At 44.1% G+C, this 15,000-nt stretch overlaps 1 protein-coding gene across 3 annotated transcripts in view; it reads left to right on the top strand.

Annotated features, from left to right (window-relative positions):
* LOC143291231 (uncharacterized) overlaps positions 1–15,000 on the top strand; it is a 33,497-nt gene that overhangs the window by 12,955 nt on the left and 5,542 nt on the right. For all 3 annotated transcript variants that reach the window (XM_076601005.1, XM_076601003.1, XM_076601004.1), the window contains exons 3-7: positions 5,305–5,389; positions 8,407–8,531; positions 9,922–10,077; positions 11,736–11,832; positions 14,743–14,864. In XM_076601005.1, the coding sequence (XP_076457120.1) occupies positions 5,305–5,389; positions 8,407–8,531; positions 9,922–10,077; positions 11,736–11,832; positions 14,743–14,864 (585 nt within the window). The remainder of the gene's footprint in view (positions 1–5,304; positions 5,390–8,406; positions 8,532–9,921; positions 10,078–11,735; positions 11,833–14,742; positions 14,865–15,000) is intronic.

The raw sequence follows: 15,000 nt of genomic DNA, 5'->3' as shown, positions 1-15,000 counted from the left end.
AGGAAAATCGTAGGATTCTTTCACAATCACTTACAGGCGCACGCCAGCCGTCCGGGTGCGAGGACACACACACACACACACACACACACACACACACACACACACGCGCGTTTTCGGAAACCACTTGCAGCATGAAGATCTGGAAAGTAAAAATCTGTCCATATTTAACGCACTCGCAGACGCGGCCGGAAATCGAATATCACAGGCCGCATGTCACAGGTCCATCGCTCCGTAACTTTGCGGCTGTCGTACCTATCTTCTCAGATCAACCTGGGTGCATATTTTGATTCAGTTCTGTCCATGCATGACTACATCAGTAATTTATGTAAAACTGCAAATTTCCAGCTGCGAAAAATCCGCCGTGCCGTTCGACCATATCTGACTGTTGAAGCAACTTCTCAGCTTGTCTGTTCCTTGATTCTCAGTCGCATTGACGACTGCAATTCACTACTCGTTGGTTTGTCCTCTGGTCTGATACCGCCTTCAGATGATCCTGAACAATGCTCCCAGATTCATTTTTTTCTTCTTCTTCTTCGTTCGTGGGCTGCAACTCTCACGTTCACTCGCATATTACGGATTTTACGTGTATGACCATTTTTACCCCGCCATGTAGGCAGCCGTATTCCGTTTTCGGGGGTGTGCATGCTGGGTATGTTCTTGTTTCCATAACCCACCGAACGCTGACATGGATTACAGGATCTTTAACGTGCGTATTTGATCTTCTGCTTGCATATGCACACGAAGGGGGTTCAGGCACTAGCAGGTCTGCACATATGTTGACCTGGGAGATCGTAAAAATCTCCACCCTTTGCCCACCAGGCGCCGTCACTGTGATTCGAACCCGGGACCCTCAGATTGAAAGTCCAACGCTTTAACCACTCGGCTATTGCGCCCGTCAGATTCATTTTCGAAAAGTCAAAAAAAAAAAAAAAAAAATCATGTTACAACTCTTGCATCAACTTAACTGGTTACCCATCCAGTACAGAATTCAGTACAAAATTGTTGCCATATTCGCTTATCGCTACTTTGAAGGTTCTCTCCCATCTTACTTATCTTCTCAGGTCTTCTGGAGAAAAGTTCCTTCGAGTCCCCAAAGTCTCTCCAAAGGCATTTGGTCAAAGGGTTTTTCAGTATCAAGCACCTTCTGTCTGGAATTCTCTTCCTCTGGAACTCCGGCACTCACCAGCTCTGTCCTCTGTCGAAGGAAAACTCAAAACCCACCTGTTAGGAAAAGGCCTTTCGATGTGACGAAGCATTACAGTCTTTTGTCTGTCTCCTCCCACCCTCTACACTCCCCCCTGTGTCCCCCCCCCCCCCCCCCCCACACACACACACACACCCACCCCCTCCATTGGTGTATTTCTGTGGTGTGCTTGTAGGTCGGTGTTTGCTGTGCGGGGTGGTGGATGGGGGTGTGGGGGGTGGGGGTGGATGAGGGGTGCGTGGGGAGGTGTACGGTGTAATATTGTGCCTTTTTTCTTGCGGTTATTCACAACTGCAATTTGTAGTATTGTACTGGTGTATATAGATTTTGTTTTTCCACTTATATGTGATCTTGTGTGGTTAAATGTATTATTGTGTATGTGTTGTATCATGTGAGGCGTTTAGAGCTCATTATCAAATCAGATTCAGTGGTCCTGGCAGTTATAAGAACCAGCACAGGTGTCCACTGTGGTCACGATATTATATCCCGTGCCTGTGTGTGTTTCCTTGTGTGAGGACACCCTAAGAAACGTAGATACAAGGCGATAAAACACAGTCGGCGAGAAAGACAAGGGGACGAATTCTGACAGGTTGAAAGGTTAGGGGAAGGGGGGCAAGAGGGGAGGGTAAGGGTGGGGGCTGGGCGGGAGGTTGAGGGGTGGAGAGGGAAGGTTGGGGGGGGGGGGGGGGGTGGCTAGGGTCGCTGTCAGCAGTCACGTGTATTACGTTGATGGATCATTCCCTCGTGTTTCTCCGTCTCTTCCAAACCAGATCTTCTCCCTGTCTCTGTCACTGTCTTTGTCTTTCTGTCTCTGTCACTGTCTTTGTCTTTCTGTCTCTGTCACTGTCTTTGTCTTTCTGTCTCTGTCACTGTCTTTGTCTTTCTGTCTCTGTCTCTCTCTCTCTCTCTCTCTCTCTCTCTATCTCTTGCGTTTACTCTTTGTCTTTATATTTGTCTCACCCTCTTTGTTTACATCTTTGTCTCTTTGTCTTCGTCTTTCTGTCTGTTTCTCGCTCTCTGTCTCGTATTTTGTCTCTGTCTTTGTCCTTGTCTGTCTGTCTGTCTGCCTGTTTGCTTCTCTCTCTCTCTCTCTCTCTCTCTCTCTCTCTCTCTCTCTCTCTCTGTGTGTGTGTGTGTGTGTGTGTGTGTGTGTGTGTGGCTGAGTGATCACCATATTGTGTACTTTTGACCTCTTTCTAGGGGGCCGGAGGCCTGGAGATTAAAGTTTTGTTCTTGTTCTTGTTCTCTCTCTCTCTCTCTCTCTCTCTCTCTCTCTCTCTCTCTCTCTCTCTCTCTCTCTCTCTCTCTCTCTCTATCTCTCTATCTATCTATCTATCTATCTATCTATCTCTGTCTCTCTGTGGGGTTGTGTCAGTCTGTATCGCTCTTTTTCTCTCCATCTAATGTTTGCTTATCTCTGTCTTCTTGGTCATCTTTTCAAGTTTCAAGTTTGAATTATCCTTTCACTCCTATTGGAGTACGGAGGATTACTGCAAAATAATCTTTTCATGCCCAGAACAAACATTTCCAAATACACAACAATGTCACATAAAAGTTGAGAAAACACAAATGTCTTTTAACTCCAAAAGTGTAGCTGGGCAACATTTTGCAAATCTAATCATCTTACTTACAGCAAAAATGACTTTTTTTGCTTCCTTTGAGCATATTACAGAAATTAAAAACCGATTTTGGAGACAAATATTTTTAGGAACATATCTATTTCGTAACTGATCATAACTGGGACATTCCATTATAAAATGAAACTCATCCCCAATCACAGACATGTTACAAACCTTACAAAGCCGTAACTCTCGTGGTATGCCTTTGTGTCTCCCTGTTTCTATTTCCAGCTTATGATTACTACTTCGAAATCTGAAGAAGCTGATAACGTAATTATCAGGCATTTGACTTACGTATTTTTCTCTACCAAATGCACTTTTGAAATTTCGATAAAACAAACATTTACTATTCGCCTCTAGAGCATGTCTCCATAGATACAAAATATGAATTAAGCTGTGTCCGTGATGCGTTCTGGAAACACTCGAACGGCATCAGTATTCTGTATTTATTCTCCAGTGTGTGTGGGGGGTTGGGGGGGAAGGGTGTGGGCGTGGGTGTGTGTGCCGTGGAAGCTGCGATATGTAGCCTAGAAATGAATGTGTGGAGGAGAGGGGGGTGGGGGTGCAGGGTGGTGTGGGTGTGGGTGTGTTGGTCCTCATGAACGTTTTTGTTTAATTTATTTGTGCTTTCATATATGTGAAACTGCATGTTTGTTGCATATCTGTTATGCATGTGTGCGTGTGTGTATGTGTGAACGTGTGTCTGCATGTTTTAGATTTATTATCATTTTATCATTTATTTATCATCGTTGTTGTCTGTGTGTGTGTGTGTGTGTGTGTGTGTGTGCACGCGCGCGCGCGCGCGCTTAGAGTTGACTTCATCAAGATTTTGCGCCTTATAAATAGTAGTAGTAGTTGTTGTTTTTTTGTTTTGTTTTTCTTCTTTTTTTTCTTCTTTTTTTTCTCAAGGCTTGACTAAGCGCGTTTGGTTACGCTGCTGGTCAGACATCTGCTTGGCAGATGTGGTGTAGCGTATATGGATTTGACCGAACGCAGTGACGCCTCCTTGAGCTACTGATACTGTTACTGATACTCTCCAACGATAAAAAATAAATTAATTAATTAATTAAATTAAATTTTAAAAAAACAGAAGGAAAAAAAGGAGACTTCGAAAATAAGCCCCTCTTTATCAACAGATTCAGATGTCAGTGATAAATACAGCCTCAGTTGACGATAACGGTGAGTGCTGCACAATATCGTTATTCTTCTCCAGTTTAACTCTCTCCATACGAACGGCGAAAGGGACGACGTTAACAGCGTTTCATCCCAATTACCATCATCAAAATATTGCAAGCGGAAGGCTCTTATACTGAAGAGGTGAATGTTGACAGAGAATACCACAATTCTGACGACGGAAGCTAAAGGTTGGGTCATTCAGACACCCACTGGACATCCGAGGGGTCTGTGTAGAGGAGAAGAGAGGACTGGCCGTACTGAGTGAGTTAATCTCTCGACCCCGAAACCAAAATAATTCCAATACAATTGTAGCTTGTAGCAGTGTTCTTGTTGCTGTTGTGGTGAAAGCAAAGTTGGGGAAGTTCGAACGAACCAGTGCAGGTATATATATATATATATATACATGCAACAAAATTTATTGCACATGTTACAGCTCACGTCTGAACCAACAGCTAAAATGAGAGCTGTGCTATCAATGGTTTCTCCAGTGCAATGGGAAATCATTTCACAGCTTAGACTTTCTGTGAAGGAGGCAATATTAGCAATGGCTCCTAGTGCTGCAGCCTTGAGGAGCTATCTGGCCTCTGGAGACTGCCCCAACGCTGACTGTCCTAAAGCCCTCTTTGCTGAGAGAGAGAGACACTGGACACTGGAATTATTTATTGTCATTGCCAAGAAGGGTCTTTTGACAAGGGGGCAACAACATAAATGCATATATTTTAGCTTCAAAACACTATTTTTTTTTTCTCTGAACCCTTCAGTCAGTTTAAACCAAGAAAATATGCAATACTTGGAAACACTTAAGTCACATCCTGACAAAAACTCAACGAAACGGAACTAAAGAAAAACAACAATGTAATGATAATAAAATACCAAAATGAATGGGGACTGACTCGACCATCCATTCAAAAATACATCAAACCAATACATACTGCCTCAACAATACACTCAAGTATGCAATGTTATGTTTTCTGTTTTGGTTGAGAGTCACTGAGAGAGAGAGAGAGGGGGAGAGAGAGAGCGGTTACATCTTGGGTAGGATATTGTCCACTGTAATCAAATCCTAGCTTTGGTAGTCGGGACAGAAGTTACCTCCTCTTACTCGTTGTGGTTGTCGTAGTCGGACACGACTGACTATCGTAGAAGTTCATATGTATGTGTGTGTGTTGTGTGTGTGTGTGTGTGCGCGCGCGCGCGCGTGTGTGTGTGTGTGTGTGTGTGCCGGTGGCGTGTGTGTGTGTTTGTGTGCCGGTGCCGTGCGTGTGTGTGTGTGTGTGTGTGTGTGTGTGTGTGTGTGTGTTGCAGATGGAGGATGTAACGAGAAGTACGCCGCAAAACCGAGTCAGGTGTCCTACATCACTTCCCCAGGATACCCGGGCAACTTCTCTCAGTGAGTCTCTCTCTCTCTCTCTGTCTGTCTCTGTCTCTCTCTCTGTCTCTCTCTCTGTGTGTCTCTCTCTCTGTCTCTGTCTCTCTCTGTCTCTGTCTTTCACTCTCTGTCTCTCTGTGTCTTTGTCTCTCTCTCCCTCTCTCTCCCGTTCTCTCTGCGATCAACTCTGATGTCTTAGAATATTGAAGTTGTTCTTGATAACATGACTGCTCATTTTTTGTTGCTTTTTTGTTGCTTTTCTTACATGATCATGTGTATGTACCCCTTCATGAGGGGCAATGGCCTATACATGAATAAATTATCCGTATCCGTATCCGTATCCCTCTCTCCCCCCCTCTCTCTCTCTCCCTCTCTCTCTCTCTCTCTCTCTCTCTCCCTCTCTCTCTCCCTTTCTCTCCCTCTCTCTCTCTATCATCAGTATCGATACACCAGGGAGGAATGTCGCAGATTGGTTAACCCATTCACCGCCAAGCTCGCATTTATGCACATCTCTGTGGCTACCTTCACCTCTACACTCCATCTCGTTCACTGCGATCGGCTTCGGATCCACTCTGTTTGCGCATACCCAGATTCAAACTCTCGACTGTTGGCCGCCGTTCTTTCTCTGTCTCTGGACCTTGCAGTTGGAATGAACTACCTCTTTCGCTTCGTCAAGTCTCCACACTCAGCTCTTTCAAGTCTGGCCTTAAAACCCACCTCTTCCCAAAACAGCCTCCCTTTCCTGCCTCTTCCTTGTCATTAGTTTCTCCAGTTTTAGAGTGATGCATGCGTGAGAATGACTGGTGCAAAAGCGTTTTGATTTGTCTATGCACAAGATTCAGCGCTATATAAATACCATTATTATTATTAGGCGTGGTTGAGGACCCATGCCACTGAAAGGTGACCATTCGTTGGTCTGTTATCCATGAACCTACAGCTCTTAATATTCGGTGGTACGATAGGCCATATTTTCTGTACATCGCGGTGGGAATTCTCAGCTATTCTTAGCCACTGTCTTTTCTGTGTTTTATACCACAAGGGAGTTTTGTACTCCAAATTGACTGGCGGTGAAGGGGTTAAGACGCTTGCCCTGCTAATACAATGTCTGTAAGGGTCTGTGGTTTGGTTCTAGGTCTCGCTCTTTCTCCCAACAGAGCGTAATTATAGTCGTTCGGATGAAACGATAATCTGAGGTGTCCGGTGTCCAGGAAGCACGTGGCGCACTGGAAAAGAACCCATGGCGACATTAAGTGTTGTCCTCTAGCAGAATTTTGTAGAAGAAATCCAGATACATATACATACACAGATACATATACATATGCATACATTCTTCTTCTTCTTCTGCGTTCACTCGTATGCACACGAGTGGGCTTTTACTTGTATGACCGTTTTTACCCCGTCATGTAGGCAGCCATACTCCGTTTTCGGGGGTGTGCATGCTGGGTATGTTCTTGTTTCCATAACCCACCGAACGCTGACATGGATTACAGGATCTTTAACGTGCGTATTTGATCTTCTGCTTGCATATACACACGATGGGAGATCAGGCACTAGCAGGTGTGCACATATGTTGACCTGGGAGATCGTAAAAATCTCCACCCTTTACCCATCAGGCGCCGTCACAGTGATTTGAACCTGGGACCCTCAGATTGACAGTCCAACGCTTTAACCACTCGGCTATTGCGCCCGTCATATGCATACATTCAAGGCCTAACAAAGCACGTTGGGTTCTGCTGCTGGTCAGGCATAATTATGCCCAGCAGATATGATGTAGCGTATAATTGAAAAAATGTTAAAGTGTAACGACATAAAATTATCACTTCTGCACTATTGTGCAATGGCTTACACATATTATGGGTATTTGCAATACTCTCTCTTCTACCGAGCTTTGTATAACAAGGGAAAACTTCGCGATAGGCTGCCCGCGAGCGAGGAGGATAGCCGTTCGCTCAGTGCTGCTGTTGGGTGAGTCGTGACCAATGTCCAGCCTGTGTCATTGGGCGCGCGACCTCCCAGCATGCATCGCAGCCTTGTATAATTATATAGAACCTACATTGTAGGATTTGCCACCACCACAAACAGCAGCAACACCACCAACACAAAAAAGCAGAACCGTTTGCAACAACGAAACGCAAGACCCAAAAACCACACATAAAATCCTCATAAGGCAAAACAAACAAAACCTAACCCCTACCTCACAGCACAACCACAGACAGCAAATCATACCCATACAACCCCATTACAACAGCAACACACACACAACCCCATACACACCAACCACACTAACAACCCCCTACCATCAAGTTTTACTGTACTATTACAGGTATGTGGACTGTTACTATGAACTGTGCTGTTAAAGGTATGTGGACTGTTACTATGAACTGTACTGTTACAGGTATGCGACTGTTACTATGAACTGTGCTGTTACAGGTATGTGGACTGTTACTATGAACCGTAGTGTTACAGGCACATGGACTGTTACTATGAACTGTGCTGTTAAAGGTATGTGGACTGTTACTATGAACTGTACTGCTAAAGGTATGTGGACTGTTACTATGAACTGTACTGTTACAGGTATGTGGACTGTTACTATGAACTGTACTGTTACAGGTATGCGACTGTTACTATGAACTGTGCTGTTACAGGTATGTGGACTGTTACTATGAACTGTACTGTTACAGGTATGCGACTGTTACTATGAACTGTGCTGTTACAGGTATGTGGACTGTTACTATGAACTGTGCTGTTACAGGTATGTGGACTGTTACTATGAACTGTACTGTTACAGGTATGTGGACTGTTACTATGAACTGTACTGTTACAGGTATGCGACTGTTACTATGAACTGTGCTGTTACAGGTATGTGGACTGTTACTATGAACTGTGCTGTTACAGGTATGTGGACTGTTACTATGAACTGTACTGTTACAGGTATGCGACTGTTACTATGAACTGTGCTGTTACAGGTATGTGGACTGTTACTATGAACTGTACTGTTACAGGTATGTGGACTGTTACTATGAACTGTACTGTTACAGGTATGTGGACTGTTACTATGAACTGTACTCTACGTCAGACCACCGGGGCCTTGTTGTCTACGTGGATGTTGTTGACGTCACGCTCAGCTGTGATGACGACACAACATACCTCCACGTTTACGATGGTAATCTCTCTCTCTCTCTTCATAAGGGGCCTTGGCCTATTGATGAATAAACCATCTCTGTCTCTCTCTCTCTGTCTGTCTGTCTGTCTCTCTCTCTCTCCGTCTCAATGATAGACTACCGCGTAGATCTTATAACATGTTACATGATCAAGTTCTCAGAGGGAAAAGAAATTGTGTGTCAAATTTACAAACATGTATAGATCTATGTATTTGGATTTGGGTATGTGTGGGCGCTTTAAGAAGTTGGTGAAGAGACTATGATTTTGACAACTTTTTGTCAACAGCAGGTGGCAAAATTGGGAGGAGTATGTCCAGTCGAGTGACAGATTTGATAGTGTACTTCTATCCATTTTGTGAAGAACTATCTTGTATCTACTATTTACAGTTACCTTCGATTTATTTTCACTAGATTTAGATTTGGTATTCCCGGATTTAATACCCACCACGACAACCAGACTGGTTACTCCACGAATTAGAATTCACAGTGAAGACCCATGGATGTCGCTTCTCAAGTTCAGTCCAACAAAACTGTCCCAAGGTTACATATCCAGAACAGTTCTCTTCTTTTCAGCTCCTCCACTTTGTTGACCAGCTCCAACGCTGTCACCTGTGTGTGTGTGTGTGTGTGTACTTCATTTAACCCACTATTATTGGACGTGATAAAATCGCGTGGCAGTGGTTCAAATTACAAGATACTTGTAACTGTGCCTCCCGTGAAACCAATGGTGTTGTTGAATAGTCTAAAACTGACGATGACAGTAGGAACAGCAACAGCAGCAGCAGCAGTAGTTGTAGTTTGTTGGTTGTTGCAGTTACAGCAGCAGCTTCAATGGTAGTAATTGGTGAGCACTTGACAAAGCTGCCATTGTCTGTGTTGCTGTTAGGGGAGGGATCTTCTTCCAGGAAGAATGAAAAAAGTGGGTGTTGAAAGAAGAATTGGGGAGATGGGAGGAGGAGGAAAAAGAAGAATTAAGAAAAAGAGCATCGACATCATCAATAACAATTATCAGCAGCAGCAGCAGCAGCATGATAAGAAGAAGAAGAAGAATAGCAATACAACAACAACAATAAAAACGATGATGATAATAATAATTATAATATAAAAAAATTATTATAATGATAATTATTATTATCATCATCATCATCATTATATTATTATTATTATTATTATCATCATCATCATTGTTATTATTGTTATTATTATTATCATCATTATCCATGTTGATGCTTATGATGATGATGACGAAGACGATGATGATAATGACAACGACGGCGACGGCGATGATGATCATGATCATGATTGCGACGACAACAGCAACAGTAGTGATGATGAGAAGAGAAAAAAAAACAAACACTTATATATATATACCTACATTTAATTGATTTTCAGGCTTCTCCCGTAACCCCCGCTTTCTGGGCCGGATATGTGAGGGGGGACAGCGGACGTTTGAAAGTCCCCGACAGACCCTGTACCTCGCCTTCCGGTCACGCACACAGCATGCCGGGAGGTCACGTGGCTTCCGGTTGAGGGTCCGGACCGCGCCAAGTGAGTGTCGTGTTAAACTTGAACTTGAACTGTACGATGTTTGTGGTCTTGTAGGAAGTCCTGTTCATCGATCCGTGTGGATTATACGGCTAGTATGCTAAAGACTTTGCATGCATGGCATATTGACAAGACGGATTGTACTGGTCAGGTTTCTTTTTCCAGCAAGCATCCAACCTACCCTTGAAGGCATTTACAGAAGGTGCCAGGACTACTTCATCTGGGAGGTTGTTCCACGTTCTGGTGATTCTTTCGCTGAAGAAGTGTTTCATGGTATGGTGCGGGAACAGTTTCATTGCATTACCTCTTGTGCCTGCATCCTCGGGAGTTTCAAGCTTTGGTTTTTCGGTCTTGTAGATTCTGTGGACATATTTGAAGGTGTCGATCATATCCCCTATGAGACGTCGGTGTTCCAAGCTAAGCAGGCAAAGTCGCTCCAGTCTTGCTGGGTATGGCAGTTCACTGATTGAGAAGATCAACTTTGTGGCTCGGCTCTGCACATCCTCTAGTTGTTTGCATAATGTCTAATGTCGGGGTTGCCACACAGTTTGTCCAAACTCGAGGATAGGCCTTGCTAGTGTCTTGTACAGCTGGATGAAGAGTTTGCAGTCTAAGAACTCAAAAGTTCTGCGGATGACGCCTATTACACTGTTTGCTCTTGATGTGACGTTTTCAACGTGTTGCTTAAATTTGAGGTCGTTGAGAATGAATCTTTGTTGGGACGAGGGTTAAAGGGTGATGTGGTAGATGTTGTTGAGATGGAAAGTTGAATGCAGGGTTGATTTTTTTCTTTTCTTTTTTCTTTTCTTTTCTGTGTGTGTGTGTGTGTGTGTGTGTGTGTGTGTGTGTGCTTGTCTGTGTGTCTGTGCGTGTGTGTCTGTGGGTTTATTTATGGATGCGAATGCGTGTAGAAGGGTGTGTGCGTGTGTGCGTGCGTGTCTGCGCGTGTATATATATCTGTGTGTGTGTGTGTGTGTGTGTGTGTGTGTGTGTGTGTGTGTGTGTGCGCGCGCGTTCGGATGGTGTTTTTTTGTTGCTGTTTTTCATTGTGTCTGTGTGTGTGTGTGTGTGTGTGTTGTCTCTTTTGTTGTTGTCACAACTGTTGTTTTGTTTTGTTATTTTTAGGGGAGGGGGAAAGACTGAGGCGCGGCAAGAAGGCAATGACAGTGGATAGACAGTGTGTGTGTGTGTGTGTGCGCGCGCGCGCGCGTGTGTGTGTGTGCACATAGAGGGACAGGCTAACGTAGATAACACACACACACACACACACACACACACACACACACACAATTCTGTGAGCATCCACGTCCGTAAATACACACACACACACACACACACACACACACACACACAATTCTATGAGCATCCACGTCCGTAAATACACACACACACACACACACACACACACACACACACACAATTCTATGACCATCCACGTCCGTAAATACACACACACACACACACACACACACACACACACACAATTCTATGAGCATCCACGTCCATAAATACACACACACACACACACACACACACACACAATTCTATGAGCATCCACGTCCATAAATACACACACACACACACACACACACACACACACACACACACACACACACAGAGCAGGAGCAGCAGCAGTTTCCTTGTGCATGTGGTGCTTTCAGAGTACTGCCACTGCTACACGCAGCAAACAGCGGTGCTGGATGTCACCTCCACCCCAGCCCTTCTCACTTCTCCCTACTACCCTTACGGAACAGAACCGTGAGTTGCTGCGTACGTCGCTGTGCAGGTGGCAGAAAGGTTAAGGCGCTTCTCTGCCGATACAATGTCCGTGAGGGTCTGAGTTCGAATCCTAGTCTCGCCCTTTCTCTCAAGTTTGACTGAAAAATGGACTCTAGCCATTTCGGGTGAGACGATAAACCTCCCAAGATTGACTGGAAAATCGACGGGCCGCAATAGCCGAGTGGTTAAAGCGTTGGACTTTCAATCTGAGGGTCCCGTGTTCGAATCTCGGTAACGGCACCTGGTGGGTAGAGGGTGGAGATTTTTCCAATCTCCCAGGTCAACATATGTGCAGACCTGCTCGCGCCTGAACCCCGGCCCTTCCGTGTGTATACGCAAGCACGTTAAAGATCCTGTAATCCACTGATGTCAGCGTTCGGTGGGTTATGGAAACAAGAACATACCCAGCATGCACAGCCCCGAAAAGGGAGTATGGCTGCCTACACGGCGGGGTGAAAACGGCCATAGACGTAAAAGTCACTCGTGTACATACGAGTGAACGTGGGAGTTGCAGCCCACGAACGAAGAAGAAGAAGACAGGAAAATCAAACTGAGTGTCTAGTCAATCAAAATTGTATTTGTATTTGTATTTCTTTTTATCACAACAGATTTCTCTGTGTGAAATTCGGGCTGCTCTCCCCAGGGAGAGCGCGTCGCTACACTACAGCGCCACCCATTTTTTTGTATTTTTTTCCTGCGTGCAGTTTTATTTGTTTTTCCTACCAAAGTGGATTTTTGTACAGAATCTTGCCAGGCACAACCCTTTTCTTGCCGTGGGTTCTTTTACGTGCGCTAAGTGCATGCTGCACACGGGACCTCGGTTTATCGTCTCATCCGAATGACTAGCAAAGCCAGACAGAAATTGGTTATTTTCATAGGACGGATTTCAAGACCTTATGGATTCGATGTTGTCAACTTCCGTTATTTAATAATATTTTTAAATTCATTTATTTATTTGTTTATCTATTCGTGTATTCATTTATTGGTTGGTGATGTCATTTACAAAGACAGGATCTTCACATCACGTGGCACCAAAGAAAGGGACAAAGTGTCTCTCAGCACGAACAAACAATTGTACGTGTAGGTGACGGGCGCAATAGCCAAGTGGTTAAAGCGGTGGACTGTCAATCTGAGGGTCCCGGGTTCGAATCACGGTGACGGCGCCTGGTGGGTAAAGAGTGGATATTTTTACGATCTCCCAGGTCAATACATGTGCAGACCTGCTAGTGCCTGAACCCCCTTCGTGTGTATATGCAAGCAGAAGATCAAATACGCACGTTAAAGATCCTGTAATCCATGTCAGCGTTCGGTGGGTTATGGAAACAAGAACATACCCAGCATGCACACCCCCGAAAACGGAGTATGGCTGCCTACATGGCGGGGTAAAAACGGTCATACACGTAAAAGCCCACTCGTGTTCATACGAGTGAACGTGGGAGTTGCAGCCCACGAACACAGAAGAAGAAGAAGAAGTACGTGTAGGTGCAGCTTGGTGCTTCAGCTCACAATCTCCATCTTATCCACAGTGTTATTTTGTTTGGAGAGAAGTAAAAAAAAAAAAAAAAAAAAATTTAAGCGTGATTAAACTTCATATCCTACGTGGATGCAGATCACTCGCAAAGTAAAAAAAAAAATAAATAAAAAAAAAGAAGTTTTTTTTAAAGCGTGATTGAACCTCATATCCTACGTGGATGCAGATCACTCGCTAAGTAAAAAAAAAAAAAAAAATTTAAAGCGTGATTAAACTTCATATCCTACGTGGATGCAAATCACTCGCTAAGTAATTTTTTTTTTTTTTTTTTAAAGCGTGATTAAACTTCATATCCTACGTGGATGCAGATCACTCGCTAAGTAAAAAAAAAAAATTGTTTTTTTAAAGTGTAATTGATTAATAAACTTCATATCCTACGTGGATGCAGATCACTCGCTAAGTAAAAAAAAAAAAATTTTTTTTAATTTAAAGCGTGATTAAACCTCATATCCTACGTGGATGCAGATCACTCGCTCAGTTGCTGCCCTTGGACTGACTGACATCTAAATTTCGATCGAAAAAAAAAAAGAGAAGAAAGAAAGAAAGAAATGAAATGAAATGACACTCCAGCGATTGAAACCCGGCATCTTTTCTTAAAAGCTTGTCTCTCCTGTTTTTTTTTATGTAATATTTTCTCGATCTAAGCTCAGTGTAAACATCATCATTTTTCCCCTTCCTATCCTCATTGTTCTTTTCATTTTAAACCACCATGCACGACCAATTAGTATGCGGCAGTTGTATTGAAAAGTATTCCAGCCTCAACAAATACTAAACTGGCAGGATTGTTACTTCTCATCGTGTATTATAAGTATCGACAATAAGATGTCTCAACGGATGTCATCTTCTTTTTTCTTTTTCTTTTATTTTATCTTTTTTTTTTGGGGGGGGGGGGGGGGGTAACTCTCTTGAGTCTGGACACAGAGAAAATTAATCATATAATCAGTATGGCAACAGACACCTGGGAATCTGGTGACATAAATTATTTTACATCCCATGTTTACCCCCCAAAAAATACATGACATTACTGATAGTGTTGTTGCTGTTGTTTTCCATAGTGGGGGGGGGGAGGGGGCGGGGGGGGGGGGAAGAGACAGAGAGAGAGATGGGGTGGAAGAGAGAGAGGATGGAGGTGGGTTGGGGCGGTGTGACTTTTTAACTTTCACGACCGTAATGATGACTATGGTGATGATAATGATGACGACGGCGATGATAACGATGATGATGATGATATGATAATGGTGACGACGAACGACGATGATGTAAATAATGATGAAGACGACTGACGACGACGATGACGATGACTATGATGCTGTAACCCCCACCCCACCCCCCCCCCCACCCCCACCAATGGCCCCCAGGAACGTGAAGTGCCGCTGGCTGCTGAAGGCACCTGAAGGGCAACGTGTCAACCTGACCGTGCTGCACGCGGACATGAAGGGGTCAGGGCACTGCAGGCACTTCGCTCTCTACGTCTATGACGGTTAGGGTGGGAAGGGGACACTGCTACTGCTTGCTGCTCCATAGTCTGTCTCTCTTTCTTTCCTTTCTTTCTTTCCTTCTCTGTTTCTCTCTCTCTCTCTCTCTCTCTCTCTCTCTCTCTCTCCCCTCCTCTCTCT

This window comes from Babylonia areolata, chromosome 16 (assembly GCF_041734735.1).
Source record: "Babylonia areolata isolate BAREFJ2019XMU chromosome 16, ASM4173473v1, whole genome shotgun sequence".
NCBI classification, from domain to species: domain Eukaryota; kingdom Metazoa; phylum Mollusca; class Gastropoda; order Neogastropoda; family Buccinidae; genus Babylonia; species Babylonia areolata.
This window is presented reverse-complemented; position numbering and strand designations above follow the sequence as displayed.